This window comes from Thunnus albacares, chromosome 18 (assembly GCF_914725855.1).
Source record: "Thunnus albacares chromosome 18, fThuAlb1.1, whole genome shotgun sequence".
Lineage (NCBI taxonomy): Eukaryota > Metazoa > Chordata > Actinopteri > Scombriformes > Scombridae > Thunnus > Thunnus albacares.
Window position 1 is genome coordinate 11,100,525 of NC_058123.1, and position 20,807 is coordinate 11,121,331.

A 20,807-nucleotide genomic window follows, 5' to 3' on the forward strand; every position below is an offset into this window, starting at 1 on the left:
TTGGGAGGAGGGAAAAATCTAACATCATAACATTTTTTTCCTATTCTTGCCCCTATATCGTGCACTGATCACTGACTGGAGTGAGACCCATTTGAAGCTTGCAGACATAGTATAGGTAATTATTTTTCATAGATGCACCCCGTCTTGTGCGTCAACCGTACGTCACACTATAGGCCTAATGGCCAACCGTACAACAGTGCTCCAATGCATGGCTTCAGAGTAACTAAGACAGATCACAACACAGGAGTTTATACATCCATATATTGTTGTTGTGCCCACCACACACATGGCATTTGACCCGCAACTGGCCACTTTGGGCACCCTAATAGGCTAAAACTGCAGCTGCTTATGTTAAGGTTTTGTTGAATGATTAAAAAAACAAAAACAAATCCCCAAACAAATTCCTATAAATACAACTTGTCATAAATAAATCTCCAGGGTACCATCACAACCGTCTCCCCTATAAACTCAATCCCAGTGATGGCTGTTTTGGGGGGGTGGGGGGGTTGGGGGGGGGGACGCGCTCGTCCTCGGCGATAATCGATAGACGGATGCAGGTAGCCTTCCTCCCCTACACACGCAGCATCACCACGCATCCTTACTCCACTGTGCAGTTTCTCTTTTCCTCCCCATCACCTCACATATGAGAAATCGCTCGTTGGGGGGCCCCCCTGCCTATTGATCTCTAAACATCTGGAACACCTCATATTTGTTTTACAAGCCAGGGAGGCGAACAGTCTGTGCCCGAGATAGAGGAGTGAGACAGCAGCAGCAGCAGCAGCAGCAGCACCAGGACGGACCACTTGACACCTTGCTTCACGGCATCGATATGCAGTAGTGTGATACCAGCTCTGCGGAGACGGGAAGGCCAGTCCATGGCATCTTGATATTAAAACCGTGGGCTCTGCGCATTCCTGACCGACGGCGTAGTCTCCCTTTTTTTTCCTGCGGAGTCGAAAGGATTAACTTGGCCAGATAAAGGCGGTGAGGGAGGAAATCTTAACAATAATTCAATTTGACCAGATTCTGTTTGGGGGGATTCATTGGACCTGCGATGGACTCCAGCGCGGGGGAATATGGCATGGCTCGTCTTGGATTGTTTTTGGTTTTGATGGGGCTGTGGAGATTTAGCGATGCTTGCCCCCAATCCTGCACTTGCAGCATCTCAAGGATTGTTTGTATTGATTCCGTACCGGGGATCGAGGATTTCCCTGTCCTCATGTTAGATGACATGGAAAACATCACCGAGATGTAAGTGTATGAAAATGATCGCGCAGACAGCTTGTGAACTTATTAGGATGCAATGCGTAAAGAACTACCCTCGATCGTGGGTCGCAATAATACCCAAGTGTTAGGATTATAATAATGATTGAGGTAATAATATCAGCGGCAGCAATATTAATAACAGCAGGCCTGGCGTTATTTCCCTCTGTGGATTAAAGATCAATAGAAATCTGTCCTCCACGCTTAATGTCAAACACTATTTTTTTTTTTTTTTTATTATAACCAGTGGATTTGTCAGATCATGAAGCATAGTGTGCGTGTGTGTGCGTGTGTGTATGTGTGGTGGAGATGGGGATTGCGTGTGCCACTGACGGTGTGTGTGTGTGTGTGTGTGTGTGTGTGTGTGTGTGTGTGTGTGTGTGTGTGTGTGTGTGCGTGCGTAATGGTCGTGAGAGTGCGCGTCAAGCTTATTTGGATTAGTCGGTGTTTCCTTTACAAAACAGCTCCAGAGGTAGTGATGGAGTAAATGTTTAGGCCCAGCGCAGCCTTTGAGGTGTTAATTCGGCTTTTTGGGCGGCGGTGTGATATAGCCTCAATATTTCCAAATTACCACATTGTTGACAGATTACACATGAGATCACATCAGTTGTATACAGCCGGCGATAAGCTACCCACAGTTATGTAGCCTTATCTGCGTCAGTGTGTAGGCCTGTGTCGGAGTGTACCTGCTACAACCCTGCACAAGTGTACAACTGCATGGCACCCACTGGAGAATGGAGGGGAGACTGGGTGAGTTTTCTGAGGCAGACAGACTGGAACTAGGTGTCACATCGACCTATAGGCGTCTGCTGTAGTTGTTAAAGCATTATTAATCTTTTCTTCATTTTTCAAATTAAAAGAAGCCTCGTAGTAGCCTCCACCTTGTGGATTTTATCCAGTTTGTCTGAGGTGGAATCATTTTCAGAGAGTAAAATGTGCAGGTTTGACAAGTAAATTCAGTATTTATCACATTTGAAGTGTAATATTGAGGGGAAAAAAAGTATTGGACTTGTCAGGTGCACCTTCTAAAAATCTATCCATGGATTTAGAATTTCCTGGGGATACAGACTCTTTATTCTATTACTCTAATATAACAATCTGCAGTTATTGTCAAATTGATTTACAGGTTATTACCTACACATAGTAACACTATAGACAACAAGATCTAAGTTGTTAATCTTTTCTGATGCTGTGAAAGGTTTGTTTACTTCATCAGTGCATTGTAATGATCATTCAAGAAGCTCAAAAATGTTATTTTTCATTTAAAACTCAACCTGTAATTCTTATAGTAAAAAAACAAAACACATTTAAATCATTCACATTTGCTACTTTGCGCTGTCAAGCCCTTGAAAATACTAGAATTTCGTAAAATATATAATGTAGTTTTGTCCTCATAACATTTTGGAATTTAAGTTCTGATTTGTGTTTTCAAAAGTGAATCAAGGTTTATTGATTATTGTCTCTTGCCAAGATGGCAGATAATATATTTTATAATTGTTTATTGGTGTAATTTTACCCTAAAACAAACAAAAAAAGGAACAGAATTCATTGCAGTTGTGCCATCATGGAGGCAAAAAAGTGAGTATACTTTGAGTTTTATTAAAAACAGACATTATTTTTTTTATGTAATAAATAAAAGTAAGTTGTCATCTCTGTCACTCATTATACTGCCAGCGTGCAAATACATGCTGTTGTACTGGTCCACATTATAATGAAAAATCAAATGTGCTGCAGACCAAAACTCCCTCACTGAAGGAATATGACAGCTGTGTTGGCAGTATTGTACATATAAGACTTAGCTGACTATATCTACAAAATGAAGATGTCACAGATGAAAACAACAATCATGCTATTTGGTTTCATAAAATACACAAACACAACCGAATGTCTTGTTTAACTCTGCCGTTGTGATTATACATATAAAAAACACATACAGATATACTGTAGTTTCAGTTATTCAGTTATTCTCCAGAGCTTCTAACCCTGCATCCACTTCCAGACCAACTTTCCAACACTTATGGCTTCAAACTTTACATTACATGAAGGATGTGCGTAACTTCACTAATTGTTTTTTCTTATTTCTTGACAGATACATTGCTAATCAAAACAGACTGTTTGAAATCAATGACAACAGTTTGAGATACTACATAAACCTCAGAAACCTGTAAGTTTCATATGGTATGTTTTTAGTTTCACATCAAAGTGGAATATATTTTTAATAACTCTACATTTTACCCTCCAACAGAACAGTGATGAAGACCAGATTGACTTCTATATCATCAGATGCATTCTTCAACAATACAAGACTTCAATATGTGTAAGAAGCCTCTTAAAGACGTTCTTTAGTTATTTCATTGTTGTTCACGTGAGTAGTTGGATTTTGATTGTTTGTTTTTTTCCTTTTAGAAATCTCAGAGACAATAACCTATCAACACTGTCATGGAAGACATTTCAGAACTTTAACGTAACCTATTCGTAAGTGTCGTGTGTATGTAAAGTTGTCAGTACAACTCTCTCCATGTGTGCAACCACAGAGTTTCTCATATGCTGTGTTTTTATTTTCTAGTCTCCTCTTGTATGGAAACCCTCTGGATTGTGTTTGTGAGAACTTGTGGATCAAACTGAGGCTCCAAGAAGAAATTGAGAATCAAGACCTGAAATGCATAGATGACAGAGGATTATCAAGGGCCATTGCCACTCTCACCCCACCGGACTGTGGTAACGTGAAACCATGTTATAATAAGCAACGCTGTGTATCTGATATTGAACATTTAGAGAGGTCATTGCCTAAGACCGAAAAGAGAGAAACAAAGACAGACACAAATCTATGTTAAGTTTTATATATCTGGTCAGTTGGTAAATTTAACTGTTTGCTTGTTTCTCACAGTGGTTCCCCAAGTAGAGGTCGACCCCACAATTGTGACCGAGATGGAGGGGGGTAATGTTCAAGCTGTGTGCAGGGCCTCAGGCTCCCCTACTCCTGAGATCCTGTGGAACCTTGATATGATTTCTACCCACTACACGGTGAGCTGGCCTATACATTTTAGCTTCCTGTTTAAACCTTTGGTACAGGTCTATTATTCTGGGCTCCTGGTTTTTTAAGGTTTTGCTCTTCAAGTGGAGTGGAAGAGATGAGGAATCTTGGGAATGGGATGCCTATGGTCAAAAAATGATATCAGATGAGCTCCAATGAAGTTTCAAAGCTACTTCTGTACAGTAAGATGAAGGGTCATATTAGAGCTGTAGACTTGAGACTTGGACTCGAGTTAGGCTTCAATCATAAGTTTGGTGATACTCTATAGTTTTGTTTTTCTTAACAAACCCCATGAAAAGACCCAAACCAAATAACAAATGAATCCTACTAACAAGTGCTGTGTGTGTAGCCAAAGCCTGATATAGTGTATTCCTCTTTGCCATAGAGCTCAATTGTTGTCAAAACCTATTAAAACATATCAGTGAGCCACACCATTGCACTGGGTGACTTGTCCCTTCATTATCATGAATATCATAATTTATTTTGAGGGAGTCCCATGTACAGCACCCCGCTGCCATAAATACTCACCAGGGCACCAAATGTGTATTAATCCATATTATTTACTCCTGTTTGAGTGATGTTTGCTGAAAACTACAGAGCCCACCTGTTTTATGAAATAATTTAGCCTTTTTTAGAAATGAAACTATATATTTGTAATCTATTTTAAAGAGTTACCTCTTACTAAACCAATGGACTCACAGCTATGTGCAAAAGCAGGGAATAGAAGTCAGTATCGAGAGATGGACTAAAACATTGTTGATTTTAGTCTTTTCAGGATCTGTTGATAATAAAAAAAATATAGAATATGACTAGGTTTATCCTTTAAGTCACAAAAATGAGGTATTGACACTTAACTTGGACTTGACTACTTGACTGCTGTAAGACTAGCACGGGGCTTGAGACTCGAAAGCAAAAACATCCAAGTCCACGCCACATAGCTTGGATATGTAATTATTAGGCCTTTTCTTTGAGAGGACTTGGTCTCAGCTGTGTAAAGAAGATTTCTAACACAAATTTGAAAGAAAAGTGTTCAAATCATTTATTGGTCAACATTCAGAGACCTAAACTCTTTCAATTTACTAGCAATTTGCTTATCAAGACTTGAGACTTACCCTCAAGGGCCTGAGACTCAATCAAGATGAAACTATCAACTGACTAGAAGTTAGACCCAAAATACTTAAAAACAACCGTGAGTTCAGTAGACAAACACCTCCAAATATGTTCTTTTGAATTGATTTTAAACTGGATATTATTACTATTAATTATATAACAGTGGATATTGTTACATTTTTTTCATATTGAATTGTCAGTGTTTAAGTTGGTTTGGTCAAGTTTACATTCATACTATACCACTTGGAGAGGCAGAAGCTAGGACATTTCAACCACTTATCATTTAGCTATCTATTACATCAACTGCTTTGTTCATTACCTTTGAGTAACTATTTCAACTATTACATTTAGCTTATTATTTCAACTGTTCACTTTTAGCCAACTACTTCAACCGTTCATCAGTTACTTTTAGCTAACTACGTAAACTGTTTATCCATTACTTTTAGCCATCTACTTTAAATTTATCCTTTACTTTTAGCCATTTACTTGTTTATCCATTACTTCAACTGTTAATCAGTTACTTTTAGCTAACTACTCCAACTATTTATCAATTACTTAACAAACGATTTCAACTGTTTATCCATTACGTTTAGTCAACTACTTCAACTGTTTATCAATTACTTTTAGCTTACTGCTTAAACTGTTTATCTTTTACTTTTAGCAAATGACTTCAATTGTTTGTCCATTAGCCGACTACTTCAACTGTTAATCAATTACTTTTAGGAAACTACTTCTACTATTATTCCATTAATTTTAGCGAACTGTTCCATTACTTAGCTAACTATTTTAACTGTTTATTTGTTTAACTAAGCTATTTCACCATTGATCCATTATTTAGCTATGTATTTCTTACCCTCTCTGCTTGCCTGCTAACTACTTTCCATGCATTATCAATTGCATCATGGTGCGTGTTTAAAACTGACTGTTTGGTGGGAGGTGGGAGCCTTTTGTAGCTGGTAGTTATTGAACATATACTAAAGATCAGCATCATACCATTTTTACTACTTTATAATACAAGTACTAATGCCATGTTTACAGATTGATCCTTTGGATACGGAGAGCAGCCTCACCTTGTCAGGCCTGTCTCCTGGTGATAATGGCAAGGTGATCGTATGCAGTGCTGAGAACGTGGTTGGTCAGATGGAGGCCTCCCTTCAGCTGAATATTCTCTGTAAGGGCTCTCACTTTTCTGTTATCATCGACTGTAAATGTTAACCAGCTACAGCATACATATTTAGAAAATATATTTTCATCTATAAGTTTAATTAGTCTAATTTCCCCTGAGGTTAACCTCTAAATGACCTCCTCTAGACTGTTTTTCCAGTGGAAGCAGAAGGCTCCTCAGTTTGTTATCATTATTGTCTCTCAGCAGATCTTATTGACTCTCCATGTTTCCTGTCTATAACTCTTCCTCCTGTGAAGCTCCTCGTGCCTTGCTGTACTCCTCTGCTTGTTTAATGCCGCATTTTTCCTCATTCTCCTCTTCCATGTTTTCCTGATGTCACTGTTCAAATGTTGTGTGACCAGTCTCTCTTCTCTTCCCCATACTTTAATCCCCAACTGCATCTCCTCTCTAAGCCCATAAATGTTGCTTTTCCTACTGGCTTTTCCTCCTGGTGTTTATTTCCTATCATCCCGTGATTACTCTTCCTCTACTGTTGCCTCCGTGTCAGTTGCCCCCACCATCCAGCAGTTGCTGGGGCCAATGCGGGACCACCACTGGTGCATCCCCTTCAGTGTGACGGGGAACCCCAAGCCTGAGCTGCAGTGGTACCACGAGGATGAGCCTCTCCAGGAGCAGGACTACATCCGCACCATGATCCATGAGTCCAATGAGAGCGAGTACCACGGCTGCCTGCAACTGGTCAACCCCACGCACATCCACAATGGCGTGTACAGGCTGGTGGCAAAGAATGAGTACGGCCAGGACGACAAGAAGGTCTCTGCCCAGTTCATCGACCCGCCTTACAATCATACAGGTCTCAATAAGTTGTCTTTTCTACAGGGTTCATTCATTAAGCAGATAATTTCTGAGGTTGGTTTCTGTTTTATGACGCTAACATTAAGATTTTTTTTCTTTTTAGAAGACCCCCTCTACTACTGTAAGTAATGATTCAATTTTATAAAACCAACAATAGTCATATTTGCTTGCTTGATAATAATTGCATGAATAGTTATGAATTTAGATGAAACTCTTACCTTTGTTCCATGATGTCCCCTCCTTTGGTCTGTGCCTGCATCTTTCTTCTGCCCAGACACTACTGGTAGGTACAGGGTTACACACATATAGCATGACACTCATCTGTCAGAACCACAAAAAGACAAAAACAGTTGTAATATTTTTGAATGTTAAGACAAGCATTTTGATTGATTGGATTTTGTGTTTTTTTCAGACTCACCACCCCCTCCATTGGATGACAGTGTTGCAGTAAGTGATCTTCATCAGTCCTTACCATCTTAAACAGTGGTTCCCAATTTTTTGACTTGTGGCCTCTTAAAGAAAGCAATATGTTTACTTATTACCCCTTGTCACAGGTTGCAAATGTCTACCAGCTGTAACCAGTTCAACGAAAAGTTTTGTTTGAATCATTTTTTAAAAGGTCCGAAATGCCTAAAATTGTCTAGTAATTCATAACAAAAAGTAAACAATTAGAGGAAAGTCTGAAAAAGTTAAAATAATTTGGTGTAGTATAAATATGTTTTTTTTTCTACTTTTCTATCCTGTAATAATCTCACGACTCCTCGGATTTAATTTGTGGCGCTGTGTGGGGATCCTGGCCACCAGGTTGGGAACCACTGATCTAAAGATGTCAGACAGTTTTTGTTGACAGCAATGTTTCAAACAATCTTTTTTTATTTTCCTTTACCAGGTGTATGTAGTTGTGGGAATCGCAGGGGTCGCTTTGACCGGCTGTGTTCTGATGGTGATCATTCTGAAATATGGAAGAAACTCCAAGTTTGGTATTAAAGGTGAATGAATTTTCATCAATCGCAAGAGTTGACTCGGTAACATTGTACTTGACTGCCAGCCCTCAACCCCCTACCTCATTCAACATTTAATCAGCAGTATATAAACAGTTAATAATTGTTTTATAACATACTATAATGCAGTGTGATGTTGTATTATGTGAGGACATTTAAGCATAGATTTAAGCATTTAAGCACAGATTTTGTTGTATACATTTTAAGTGTTCTTAACAGTTCTTAATGAAGCATCCATGACTAGTGTATAAACAGTTATTGAACGCTTGATTACATTGTATATTGTAGGTGTATGATTACACACAAACAAATTGTTACAGTGTGTTATAAAGTATTTATTAACTGTTATTAACTTTTAATACATAACAAAACTGTTTATAGTATAGTTAATTACTTATTTCTTTTTATTTCGGGCACCACAAGGCACCACTATCTTCCATTAAGACATTTACGGTATGAAAACAACAGAACAAAAATATTTAAAACATTATAAGTTCTTCTGTGTACTTTCAAATAACATATTTATGAGAAAAAAATGTAAGATTATAAATGTTTTCAAAACTCATGAAGACAACTGTGCTATATTATGTTATTAAGCATTCATTAACTGTTAATACACTAGTTATGGATGCCTCATAAGAGGAGTGATATTTGACAAATAAACACTTGAAATTCCCTTATATCTGCTTACAATCACATTATAGTTAATATATACTGCTTATAAATGCCAAATTAAGTGTTACTGATGACTCAAAGCTCATTGCAGTTTACATTATATCATTGTAAAAATGAATGAATGTACTGAGTTGAGGGCTCTAATGCTGATTCAGGTGGACATCTGCTCATCACCATGTTCTTCTGATATCTTTTTTGTCACTACACAAAGCTGTATTTACAAGTCCCTCTATCTTTTTTCCCTCCCACCCTCCTCCTCGCCTCCTCCTCCTCTCCCTCCTCCACTATGACCACAATCTTTCCTGTTTGCTTTTGATCTTCGTATCTCTTCAACCTGCTACCACCACCCTCCACTTCTTCTCCGCTCATCTCACTCTTCCCTCTTCTCCTCCTCCTCTGTGGCTCCCTAGGCTCCTCCTCAGTCATCAGTAATGACGATGACTCCGCCAGCCCTCTTCATCACGTCTCCAATGGCAACAACACCCCGTCGTCCTCGGAGATGGGTCCAGACGCAGTGATCATTGGGATGACAAAGATTCCTGTCATTGAGAACCCACAGTACTTCCGCAACTCTGGCAGCATGCTGAAATCTGACACGTGTGAGTTACTGCCTCGCTCGACAAACGTCTGGTAACCTGGACCTTTTCTGATAAATCCATGCAGGGATCACTGCTGGACGCTGTATTTATTGTCAGCATCCTGCTGCATTGTGATAGTGATTCCTGCTCTGTGGTGCGACTGGACAGTTAGCCCTCAGATGATGTTCAGAAACACAACCTTGTTTACAGAAGGTTCAACTCAGCAGAGTGAACGCTTCTCGCTTTGAGACACACAAATGCATGCGGTTTATAAAATGTTTGAAACATTTTAGTAAGTGCTGAAACAATTCTAGTCAATTCTTTAATCGGTTGATTTAAAAAAATCAACAATTTTGATGATTGTTGCTGTTTTCCAGCTTTTCAAATGTGAGGGTTTGCTACTAATTTGCACCTGTTTATATAATTGTGAATTGAATATCATTGAGTTTTTAACTGTTCACCAGACAACTCAAACAAATTGAAGACATCATCTTGACTCTGGGAAATTGTGAAATTATATATATATATATATATATATATATATATATATACATATATACATATATATATTTTATACGTAAATTATTAATTGGTTAATCAAACAAGTCCATAATGAAAATCATCTTTATTGCAGCCTTTTAAAATACATGGTTATTATTTGTGGGAACACTCCCATACATGTGAACACAGAACATCCAAAAGTATGTAGTAAGTAAAAGGAGTATACTCAGCAGTGTACATTAGACACGACCTATTAGTTCTAACCATGAAAAAATTCAGTACAGGGATCCAAATCTTCTCAAAACACCTTATTTCTCTCAACCACAAACCATACCTACTGTAGATGCAGAATCTATTTTCCACTCTCGTGAGATTTACTTTTTTGCAATAATTATTCCACACAAAACAACCATTTTTTCATACTTATTGGCCAAAGATAAGGAGCTTGTTACTCCAAGGATGACTATAAGAGGACAGGGTTCCCAATGCTTCCCAAAAGCCTTGGAGGAACAATGAAAAAAGGTTTTACAATATGTGTATAGTTCACTGCATGACCAGAGAGACTGAATTTTCCTGATAATAATCTAAACCTCACTCCAGTGGAGACAAAGTGTGTTTTACATACACCAAAATTCAGACTAAAAAGATGCACACATGCCTTTGAGATTGATTTGTCTTATTCTGTCTCAAAGTTGTCCAGCATATCAAGAGACACAATATTGTCCTGAAGAGGGAGCTGGGAGAAGGAGCCTTTGGGAAGGTCTTTCTGGCCGAGTGCTACAACCTGACACCAGATCAGGAGAAGCTCCATGTGGCAGTCAAGGTACAGATCAGGAAGCCGCTCGCCCAAACAATCAATGCACTTGTCATTCAGTTAGTGAATTCTATTGACTAGACATACATTCTTGTAGATAATGCTTCTCACGTTGTGTCCCTTGTCTTTGTGTCTTTGCTTTGCGTCAGACTCTAAAAGAGGCCAGCGAGAGTGGCCGGGCGGACTTCTACAGAGAGGCCGAGCTTCTCACTAACCTGCAACACGAGCACATCGTCACTTTCTACGGAGTGTGTGTGGAGAGCGACCCGCTCATCATGGTGTTTGAATATATGAAACATGGTGACCTAAACAAGTTCCTTAGGTAGGATCATTTAGATCAATATAAATCTCTATGACATGTGTTAAAGGAATAGTTAGACATTTTGGGATATACACTTATTTGCTTTCTTGCTGAGAGATAGATAAGAAGAGATGATGCAACTCTCAAAAATATTTGTCCATTATGACACTACAGCCAGCAGTCGATTAGCTTATTTTAGCATGAAGACTGGAAACAGCTAGCCTGGCTCTGTCCAAAGATTTAAAAAATGCCCAGCAGCATCCTTAACATGTTATATCTCATTTGTCTAATTTGTTTAATCAGTTCAAAAACTAAAGTGTAAAAATGACAAGTTGAAGTCTTGTGGGGAGTTATGTGCCAGACTATTTCTTGGACAGGAGCATTGATTTTGTCACCATGAGGTCGCCAGGCAACCTGCAGAGACTCAAGAAAGTCTCTGCTTTCAGCCAGTAAATAGTCTTGCGCATAATCCCCCGTAAAACCACAACTTGTCATTTTTACACTTTGGTTTTTGTATAGATTAAAGAAATAAGATATAACATTTTATTTGTGAGCCATAGAGGTGCTGGTAGACAGATTTTGTTACTGTTGGAGAGATCCTAGCTAGCTGTTTCCCCATTTTTCCAGTCTTTGTGCTAAGCTAAGCTAACCAGCTGCTGGCTGTAGTTTCATTGTTTATGTACAGATATGAGAGAAGTAGCGACCTTTTTTAACTCTCAGCAAGAAAGTGAAGACCTGTATTTCCCAAAATGTCAGTGTGCACTGTACATGGAAAGTAGTTTTGGACGATATAATGATTTTTTTTGTAAAATGACAGAAATTTGTGTACTGGTAGAAATATTTAGTTTTTGTGATGAAATTGTAGTTGTAATTTAGTTATTATTGAAGCCCTGACTAAGTGTTCTTTGGTGCAGGTCCCATGGTCCTGATGCAGTGCTAATGGCAGACGGTCAACACAGTATCCTGGTGGAGCTCACCCAGTCCCAGATGCTGCACATTGCCCAACAGATTGCTGCTGGCATGGTCTACTTGGCCTCCCAACACTTTGTCCACAGAGACTTGGCTACTAGGAACTGCCTGGTAGGAGAAAACCTGCTGGTCAAGATAGGAGACTTTGGCATGTCCAGAGATGTTTACAGCACAGACTACTACAGAGTGAGTCCAAAGAATTTCTGCTAATTTTCTCACCTTATCTTACCCCCAGTCGACATAAACGACATACACTCACAACCTTCTCATATACACACAGAAATATGGAAATGTACCCACATACGCACAGTCTCAAATATGTAATTAGAATTTTATTCCAGTTTTGGTCTGAAATAACTGCAGCTGCAGAAATGACAATTTTTAACCAGAGGTATTTTATCTTTTTTTAATACCATTTAAATGCAAATACTATAATCTGCATAAAATTACTGTTTCTATGGTAATAAGGGCCAACAGTGCAAAAATGCATGGGCAGTTTTTCTTTTTCCTTGGGCAAGGAGTTAATACTTCTGTTCAATCTGCATGAACACACCATCATGTTAAACTATGCAGGAGTTAATATGTGTGAGAGCATGTCCACAAAAATGGTATGAGCCATTGATAGTCTTTGACTGTAACACACAGAGAAGATTACTTATTTTAATAAGGGCCCTTTGCTACAATATAGGCCAATGACAAAAAAAAAAAATGATGTTGAGGAGCAGATGGATGTATTTTATCCCCTCATTGTTTTTGTCTCAGATCCCAGGTTGAATCCCACAGTGCCCTCTGCTGCCTGAAGCCAAGTCAGAAATCTAAACACACAAACGCAGCTCCGAGATGCATTTGCCTGCATCAGATAAGATCACCATAAAGAGCACCTGTCACCAACTCCTGATATCACGTGTTTTTATCAAATAGAAAGCGAAAGCATTATCACAGCTTACAATAAGAAACTCTCTCATCTGCTGTAATGCTGCCTTCATTTTGCAAACATAGGGAATCTTTTAATAAATTAGATTAGCCAATAAAAATCAATAAAATGGCATTACGTTAGTGAACATTTGGTTTAGATTCATATGGAATTACATTTGTTCACCAATATTGACCTGTTACTTATGTGGTGTACCTGAACAGGTGATGTATAATAAACACAAGTTACAAGTAAAACTACAATGATTAATCAGCAACTATTTTGATAATTAAATAATTGTTTTAATTATTTTTAAGGCAAAATTATTTATGGTTTTCTTTGTCTTCTGTGATGGTAACTGAATGTCTTTGGGTGTTGGACTGTTGGTCAGACAAAACAAGAATACGAAGACACCAACCTGGGCTACAGGAAGTTATATATTTGGCATTTTATTAATCACAGCCCTAGTTGCACGTACTCTTGTTGCTGTAATTGAGAAGCTTTTAAATATTCTTTTTTATTTACTCTTGCAGAGCAGATTCTTGATGAATTGTTGCACTTTTAGAAAGACACAGTATTAAAGAGTAGACTACAATAATGCTGTTAGTTTCCCTCGTACAGCGTTCTAATAAAACTGTAACAAAGACACAATTGGTGTCATCGTTTGACAGATTATATTAATGTTCAAATTGTTACTGAAATGGGAATCTGGATGCCATATTCGGTATAAACCCTTGAATTGGTTTAAATGAGTAATGGTGCAAGTGAGTTTAGGTAGGTACGGTGATGGACTTGAAAGGATGGCGGTTAATATAATCAGATTGGGGGAGGGAATAAGAAAGGTAAATGCTTTCCTTAGATAGAAATTAAATGAAGCATGAATAGCTATTGAATGATTGTAAAAAATAGTTTCTGTTGACGTTGTAATGGCTAGACATCATTTAGTTTTACTCATATGTGTATGAACATGACTGAGGACTGTGTTACAGTAAAAATACCCCAGTAGCACAGTCAGTCTAACCAGCACCTGTTAAGTCTTCAGCAGGCTTTGGTGTGTTGGTTTCTGATAGAGATTGTTCTCTTCTCTCTGCAGGTGGGCGGTCATACGATGCTGCCGATCCGCTGGATGCCCCCAGAGAGCATCATGTACCGACGGTTCACCACGGAGAGTGACGTGTGGAGCCTCGGCGTGGTGCTGTGGGAGATCTTCACCTACGGCAAGCAGCCCTGGTACCAGCTGTCCAACAATGAGGTCAGAGACACTTAAAAATTACACATATTCACCAAGTTGGAAACTTTAAAAAGCCTTTAAAAATGAGGGGTATGTGACACAGAACATAATACAGACAGAAATGATGAAGACTAACACTCTGAATAATCACAATTTTAAACTATTCCATAGTTTGTTCAAATTTCAACAGAACCAAGACAGGAAATTATTTTATTTGGACTGAAAAGTTATCAAAGTTTGAGCCAGTTACCAGAAAAATTGTCCTTTGTATCTTGGCAATATTTACCTAATCTATTGCAAGTAATTTGACAAACAGAGAACATGTGGTGAATGACCTGTAATAAATTAAGATAAATTGTTATTAATTTATCTTAAAATGGAATTTTACACATAAATGTCAATGTGCTCACCATGTTTTGTAGTACTGTACTTTTGAAACCAGTTGTATCACTGTCTTCTTTGGCTGAGAAAATAACCCTGGTGATGTCATCAAGGTTGAAGACAACAATTTTTAAAAAATTTCTTTCATCTTTTTATTGAGGTTCTGATATTTAACTATAATATAATAATGTGACTGAAGTACAAACAGAACCATATTTTTCCACCAAAACAACTTTATGAAACATAACAACACAGCAGCTATGACATGACTACACACACACTACCAGGCTGACATTAGTACAATTAAGTTGCTAAAGTCAGCCATAGCCAGTTCCAGAACCATTAGTTAAGTAGAAGGAAGTCTAAAAAACCCCCCACTGTTGGTTGCATTATGGGAAATGTAGGATCAAGTGTTTTACAAGCTTGCCCAATACTAGGGACTAAAAGTCTGGATTTCTTGACCTCTGGTGCTTTGATTTTTACCACTCTTTTTTAAAATCTTGTGAGTCCCCCAACTTAATGAAGTACAATAGTAAATTGCTTTAATATTTCAGCAATTTAGTAAATTCTGTAGTATTTTATAATACAAATGAAAGGGCAAATGAGAATGAACCTATACAGCAAGAAATTCCAAAATCAAAAAAAACAAAACAGGGAACTGACTTTTTTCAGATCTGTTTCTCTGATTGTGCTTTTCTGAAAATTATCTTTTTGTCTTTCTTTAATTTTATCTTAATTTGCATTTGTGCTTTTCCGTGAGTGAAAGTGTAGCAAATTCTGCAGAATTGTCCCATTTCATCCAAAATGATGCATGCTATGTTTCCTGATGATGGTGAATTTAAAAAAAGAAGACAAATGAACACAAAGACAAAAAAAAAGTTTTGAGAATACTTATTTTACTACATACTACTCATTTTTTTGTTTTCAGTTTCTTTCATGTCATCTAATGGTTAATTTCATTGGTAATATTTGTAGGGAATTTGCTACATTGCACTCTTATTCAGACACCACAGCCAAACAGCAGACAATGTATTGTCACCCTGTATCCTGCAGGTCATTGAGTGCATCACCCAGGGCCGCGTGCTGCAGCGGCCCCGCACCTGTCCTAAAGAGGTGTATGACCTGATGCTGGGCTGTTGGCAGAGGGAGCCCTACATGAGGCTGAACATCAAGGAGATCCACAGCATGCTCCAGAGCCTCGCTAAGGCCTCACCCGTATACCTGGACATACTGGGCTGACTCACCAGTGCTCGTGTATGTACTTAGCGTCTGAGAGCATGCGTGTGTGTGTGTGTGTGTGTGAGCCGGGGGCTTCAGTATGTGGACAGTCTGCACATGATGATGAGACGGAGAGGAGAGAAGGAAATGAAGGTTGTGTGAGTGAGTGTGTGAGCGCCTGCGTCTGTGTACAGTTCCTGGCTGTAAATGTTACTGTAAATGCTAATCGTCCGTGTCCTCATCACATCGATAAAAGCCTTAAATTTTGAGTGATTTTGTTTAGCTTTTCCTTTTTTTTTTTTTTAAAAAAAAAAAAAAATCCATTTGCAGACTTTACAGAGGCATGTTTCACAAATGGAAACCAAAATGCATACAGGATTATGTAACGTCATCCAAACCGTCAACACACCTATATGTTAAAGGCATAAAAATAAATGAAACCCAGTAATCAGCTATACTGATTTCTGGGTTATTCTGGCTTTGTGAAGAAAAAAAAGAGGTTTTTGTCTATATTCAATGCATTAAACAATCAATGTATTCCATATTTGCTGGAAATGAACAAAGGGAAAATGTGGGAATGTGTCTCCTCTATAACGGACAATGTATAGACACAACTTTGTAGATAGAGCTTTCTCTTCTTTCAACAGTGTCACACAGAGCAGCATATTCTGTTGGAAGATTAACATGTAAGGCACAGCTGAAGCTTTTTTTTTTTTTTTCTTTTATAAGTCACAGACTATTTTAATATTTGTAGAATTTATAAATGTTGATTTAAATCTGTGCTTTTTGAGCCATCTACAGAACCTTCTGCTTGTCCAAATTTTAAACATATGTGTATATTATTACACACGTACGTTTAAAAAAACAGTATGAAACCCATATTCAATAGATTCTAATAGATGCCTGCGTCTGTCATATAAATAACCCAGAAAGTCCACTGAAGGACTTCCCAATGTAAAACAAATGTTGAGGATGTAAAACACAAGGGCATATAGCATTTGACACCTGTTTTCCTTTAAATAACGCCATCGTCGTTTGTCATATTTTCTGTAAATATCATATTTTACACTAAAGGTCACGTCTTTATAAAGCGGAGTTTTAAATGTTAAAGAGTGCTTTACCCATCCCACAATCTTTTCATTTGATGTATCGAAAGCACAGAGGACGAGGACTTGCCGATGTTGAGCTGTTTGTCGTTTTTTTTTTTGTTTTTTTTTTCATTCACCAGCAATGCTGTTTAGCAAATCCTTGTTGTTCGGTGGCCCATATCTGTGAGTGATGTGGTTCTGTGTGCACCTTCACACACAGGGTTATGAAATGTCGTGGCTGTTGATGAGAATGTGTTTACGATTTGAGGAGAGAAGGTGAATTTATGGAGTGTCACCTGCATTTTTGCATAAATTTCTAAGCTGGATTGAGAGGGCATTTTGATGCACTATTATATGTTAAATATACTGAGGTTTAAGCGTGGGACTCCTTTTTCAGCACTTTTTTTGTGTGAACTGACGTTGATAATTGTTTGTTTGTTATTTATTTACATTACAAGAGTGTACTTTGAATCTTAGATTCTATATAGGCGGCTAAGTGAAAGGCGGTGAAGCACATTTGTACAGACAGAGGACCTAAATGCTTGAAAAATGGTTAGTTCATTTCCTGAATTATCATCAATAGGTGTTTTTTTTTGTAGATTATTTTAAAAAAAGAGGCTAAAATATTAATGCAGTTGACAAATGCAAGTACACACTCCTGTATTCATCTTTGCAAAAACAGCTACAGTTACTCCCTCATAATAACCATCATGTATTTCCATATGGAGGCATAAATCGGTACGGCTCTTTGCTGAGACAATAAGTTATGTTAAGTGCACTTTGTAGCGTAACTTAACCCCCCCATGAATGCACAACCTGAGCCGCTGTGCTCAGCACTGACCACTCTCCACTTCAACCCGACTGCACTCAGTAACAAAAAAGAAAAAAAAAACATTTCACCTTTGCTATGCTGGCCATGACTGAAGCAACTTTGACACAAATGACTGAGTTTCCGTGTCCCTCTATGTTTTTATTTGTCAGTTCTGTATAATAGTCACGTGTCTGCTGTACATATAATTGCTGTCCATTCTGTACAGTTCTGATATTTGTCTATATGAATAGTAGGCTATGTTTAATAGTATAATCTGTTTTAAGCAGGTATCATGTCAAAACTGTGTGACATCTATTGAAGACAATGTGTTATGGGCCACTGGCAATACATACTATATGTAAATACAATTTTATTTGTGCTACATTGTATAATTTCCTTGTGCTTGTTCATAATACCAGTGAGAATACAATCCTTTTTTGGCGACTTTTGATCTGCAGAGGACTTTCTTTGAACAATGTGTTTTTCTCTGAAGAAGAAGAAGGAGAAGAAGAAGAAGAAGAAGACGAAGAAGAAGAAGAAGAAGAAAAAAAGAAAAATGATCTCCTCTTTTCCTCTCCACTGTGATGGGGAGCTTACACAGAGGCTGTTTGAGACGCTGTCTGCCCGCAGGAGGACCGTATAGACTCTGGATCTGATAAAACATCAGGATCTCTCCTTGCTGCCTGACAGGCGTCCCAGCAGACGTGTGGCAGATGGCGAGGAGGTCAAAGGTCATCTCCTGGCCAACTGCACCACTCAACCTCTGACTGACTGTAGCCTATTTTGATCCTCTTTCAGATGAATAACTGTGACTTTGCATCATGAATAGTATATTATTTTGAATGTAATCTAGAAGGGTCGGGACCTTTTTTGAATGTAATCTATCTTGAGGGGTGGGGGGGGGTTAATGATTTTTTTTGTAAATATATGGTAAAAGAAAAAAAGATTACAGTTTTCATTCCTGTGCAGATAACAAATTTTACTTACTGTGTGAATACAAAGAGAAGATGTGTGTGTGTCTGTGACTAATGTCTCTGAGATGGTGTGTGCGTGTGCATTTGCGCATACATCTGTATGCAAGAGTGTGTGTGTGTATGTATGTGAGTGTGTGTGTGTGTGTGTGTGTGTGTGTGTGTCTGTGCTCTCCTGGCAGATTTAATCCTGCTTTAATCAGCCAGTTCTATCAATCAATCCAATGCTTTGTGCATCATGTGAGTAGCTTATCCACAATTAATGGAGATGTTCCTTGTGATACTGTGCATTTAATAAAGGTGGTATGTCTTACAATACGCTGTGTGCTATCAGCTTTCTTTATGTTTCCAATTCATAACGTTTGGAAGTACAATTTCAAGCAAGTGTGGACATACGCTACTCACAGGGATAGTCAACATTTAGGGAAATGAGCCTATTTGCATCCTTGCCAAGTATTAGATAAGAAGATGGATACCACTTTTATATTTGTAGCTAAATATGAAGCTACAGCCAGCAGCCAGTTAGCATGAACTGGAAACAGCTATCTCTGTACCAGCATCTCACTAATTAACACATTATTCCAATTTAATTAAAACAAGTTTTTAGTGAAGTATCAATTTTACTCTTGGCAAGAGAGCAAATAAGTGTATTTCCTCTGCCTCACTTCCTCAACATTTGCCTGAATTAAATTCTTGACACAATTGAGATTGAGTCTATCATCTTTTTAAATGTATTTTTCCAAGTATGTTTTGTTACTGGATTCCAGTCACTCTCATGTGTTTTTTCATGCAGTGATTCATTTTGTTGGATTTGGCAGAGAAACCAACAAGGAGGCTGAATTGTCTGGTTTAAAATATATTCACTTTCCAGTCAGTCAGCAAAATCCAAAAAACAAACTCCAGCTAACTTCCTACTAATTTGCCCTCACAACAAGATTCATGGACAATCTGTACACCACACATTGGCTGATTGACATGTAATGTGTGTTTGACTACTGCTTATGTTGGCTGGCTTCTTTAAAACGAACCAACATGTCATGAAAGGTATCCCATGGGCACCATTTGTTTCTAACAATAACCTCTGAGGAGTGACAAGGACAGCTGCCCTAAAGGGCCTCAGACACACACACACGCGCACACACACGAGGAAAAACCAACAGCGACAGCTAACTGTTCCTAGGCAAGATTATTACACTCATGCATGTATTGGATAGTAAAGTAGTGTCACAGTTGACATATACAAGTCTATAGACAGAAAAATCCTTCATCTACATACTGTGGGACCTACCTTTGTGTATTGCAGCATTAGCTGTAAAGAGCTCCACCATGACTGTTGCTCATAGGTGCAGACAGATTGGTGGGACAGTTGCTGGGTCAATCCATCAAGGGTGTCTTCCTCAACACATTTATCTCATGTCTTACATGAGGGGTCACCTATTGCCCTCTGAGAGGCTTTAGTGTGCCCGCTGGGTGAAGAAGAAACCCCACTTTTGTCACACCAAAGAGTGTTAGGTGGTGACTGAATACTGCTCAGCTTACTACACAATTATTATGGTTTTTAAAGCTTTGTCATGCTGGCTGTGTCTGCTTTCATACTCTATTTTAAAATGCTGTATGCTATTTTATATATGTCTTGTGTTTTTCAGAGCATTAACGACAAAGTTTATTTTAGCTGTAATTCAAAGTGGCCAGCTTTATATTCAGAGGCTGAAGGGCTCTTCAAACTGGCATAAAGTTTGTCTTTGGTGCACATCAGCTACACACAAACATCTGTGTAATCACAACATCAACAACACAACGTGCAAAAGGTGTGATTGTCTCTTGGTTTCATCAAAAGCTGTGCGCAGTTTAGATTTATTTTATTCTAAATTTACAGTTTTAAAAAAAAGTTTGCCCATGTCTTAGAACCATTATGAAAGTTAACGCACAAATTCAATATACATCTTATTGTATTTTACATAGGAGGG

General features: G+C 38.3%; 1 protein-coding gene across 3 annotated transcripts in view; it reads left to right on the forward strand.

Moving 5' to 3' along the window:
* The window catches only part of ntrk2b (neurotrophic tyrosine kinase, receptor, type 2b), a 24,234-nt gene extending 5,076 nt beyond the window's left edge, over positions 1 to 19,158 (forward strand). The window contains exons 1-18 of one of the 3 annotated variants that reach the window (XM_044333679.1): positions 570 to 1,251; positions 3,353 to 3,427; positions 3,509 to 3,580; positions 3,670 to 3,738; positions 3,830 to 3,981; positions 4,151 to 4,287; positions 6,446 to 6,578; positions 7,081 to 7,386; positions 7,492 to 7,509; positions 7,663 to 7,671; positions 7,801 to 7,835; positions 8,278 to 8,377; positions 9,475 to 9,663; positions 10,836 to 10,966; positions 11,107 to 11,279; positions 12,173 to 12,413; positions 14,234 to 14,392; positions 15,806 to 19,158. In XM_044333679.1, coding sequence (XP_044189614.1) covers positions 1,055 to 1,251; positions 3,353 to 3,427; positions 3,509 to 3,580; positions 3,670 to 3,738; positions 3,830 to 3,981; positions 4,151 to 4,287; positions 6,446 to 6,578; positions 7,081 to 7,386; positions 7,492 to 7,509; positions 7,663 to 7,671; positions 7,801 to 7,835; positions 8,278 to 8,377; positions 9,475 to 9,663; positions 10,836 to 10,966; positions 11,107 to 11,279; positions 12,173 to 12,413; positions 14,234 to 14,392; positions 15,806 to 15,991 — 2,382 coding nt within the window. In that variant the 5' untranslated portion in view covers positions 570 to 1,054 and the 3' untranslated portion in view covers positions 15,992 to 19,158. Of the gene's footprint in view, positions 1 to 567; positions 1,252 to 3,352; positions 3,428 to 3,508; positions 3,581 to 3,669; positions 3,739 to 3,829; positions 3,982 to 4,150; positions 4,288 to 6,445; positions 6,579 to 7,080; positions 7,387 to 7,491; positions 7,510 to 7,662; positions 7,672 to 7,800; positions 7,836 to 8,277; positions 8,378 to 9,474; positions 9,664 to 10,835; positions 10,967 to 11,106; positions 11,280 to 12,172; positions 12,414 to 12,989; positions 13,413 to 14,233; positions 14,393 to 15,805 lie in introns of those variants that run through there. The other 2 variants (XM_044333680.1, XM_044333681.1) reach the window with 2 other exon arrangements.
* The last annotated feature ends 1,649 nt before the right edge of the window (positions 19,159 to 20,807 follow it).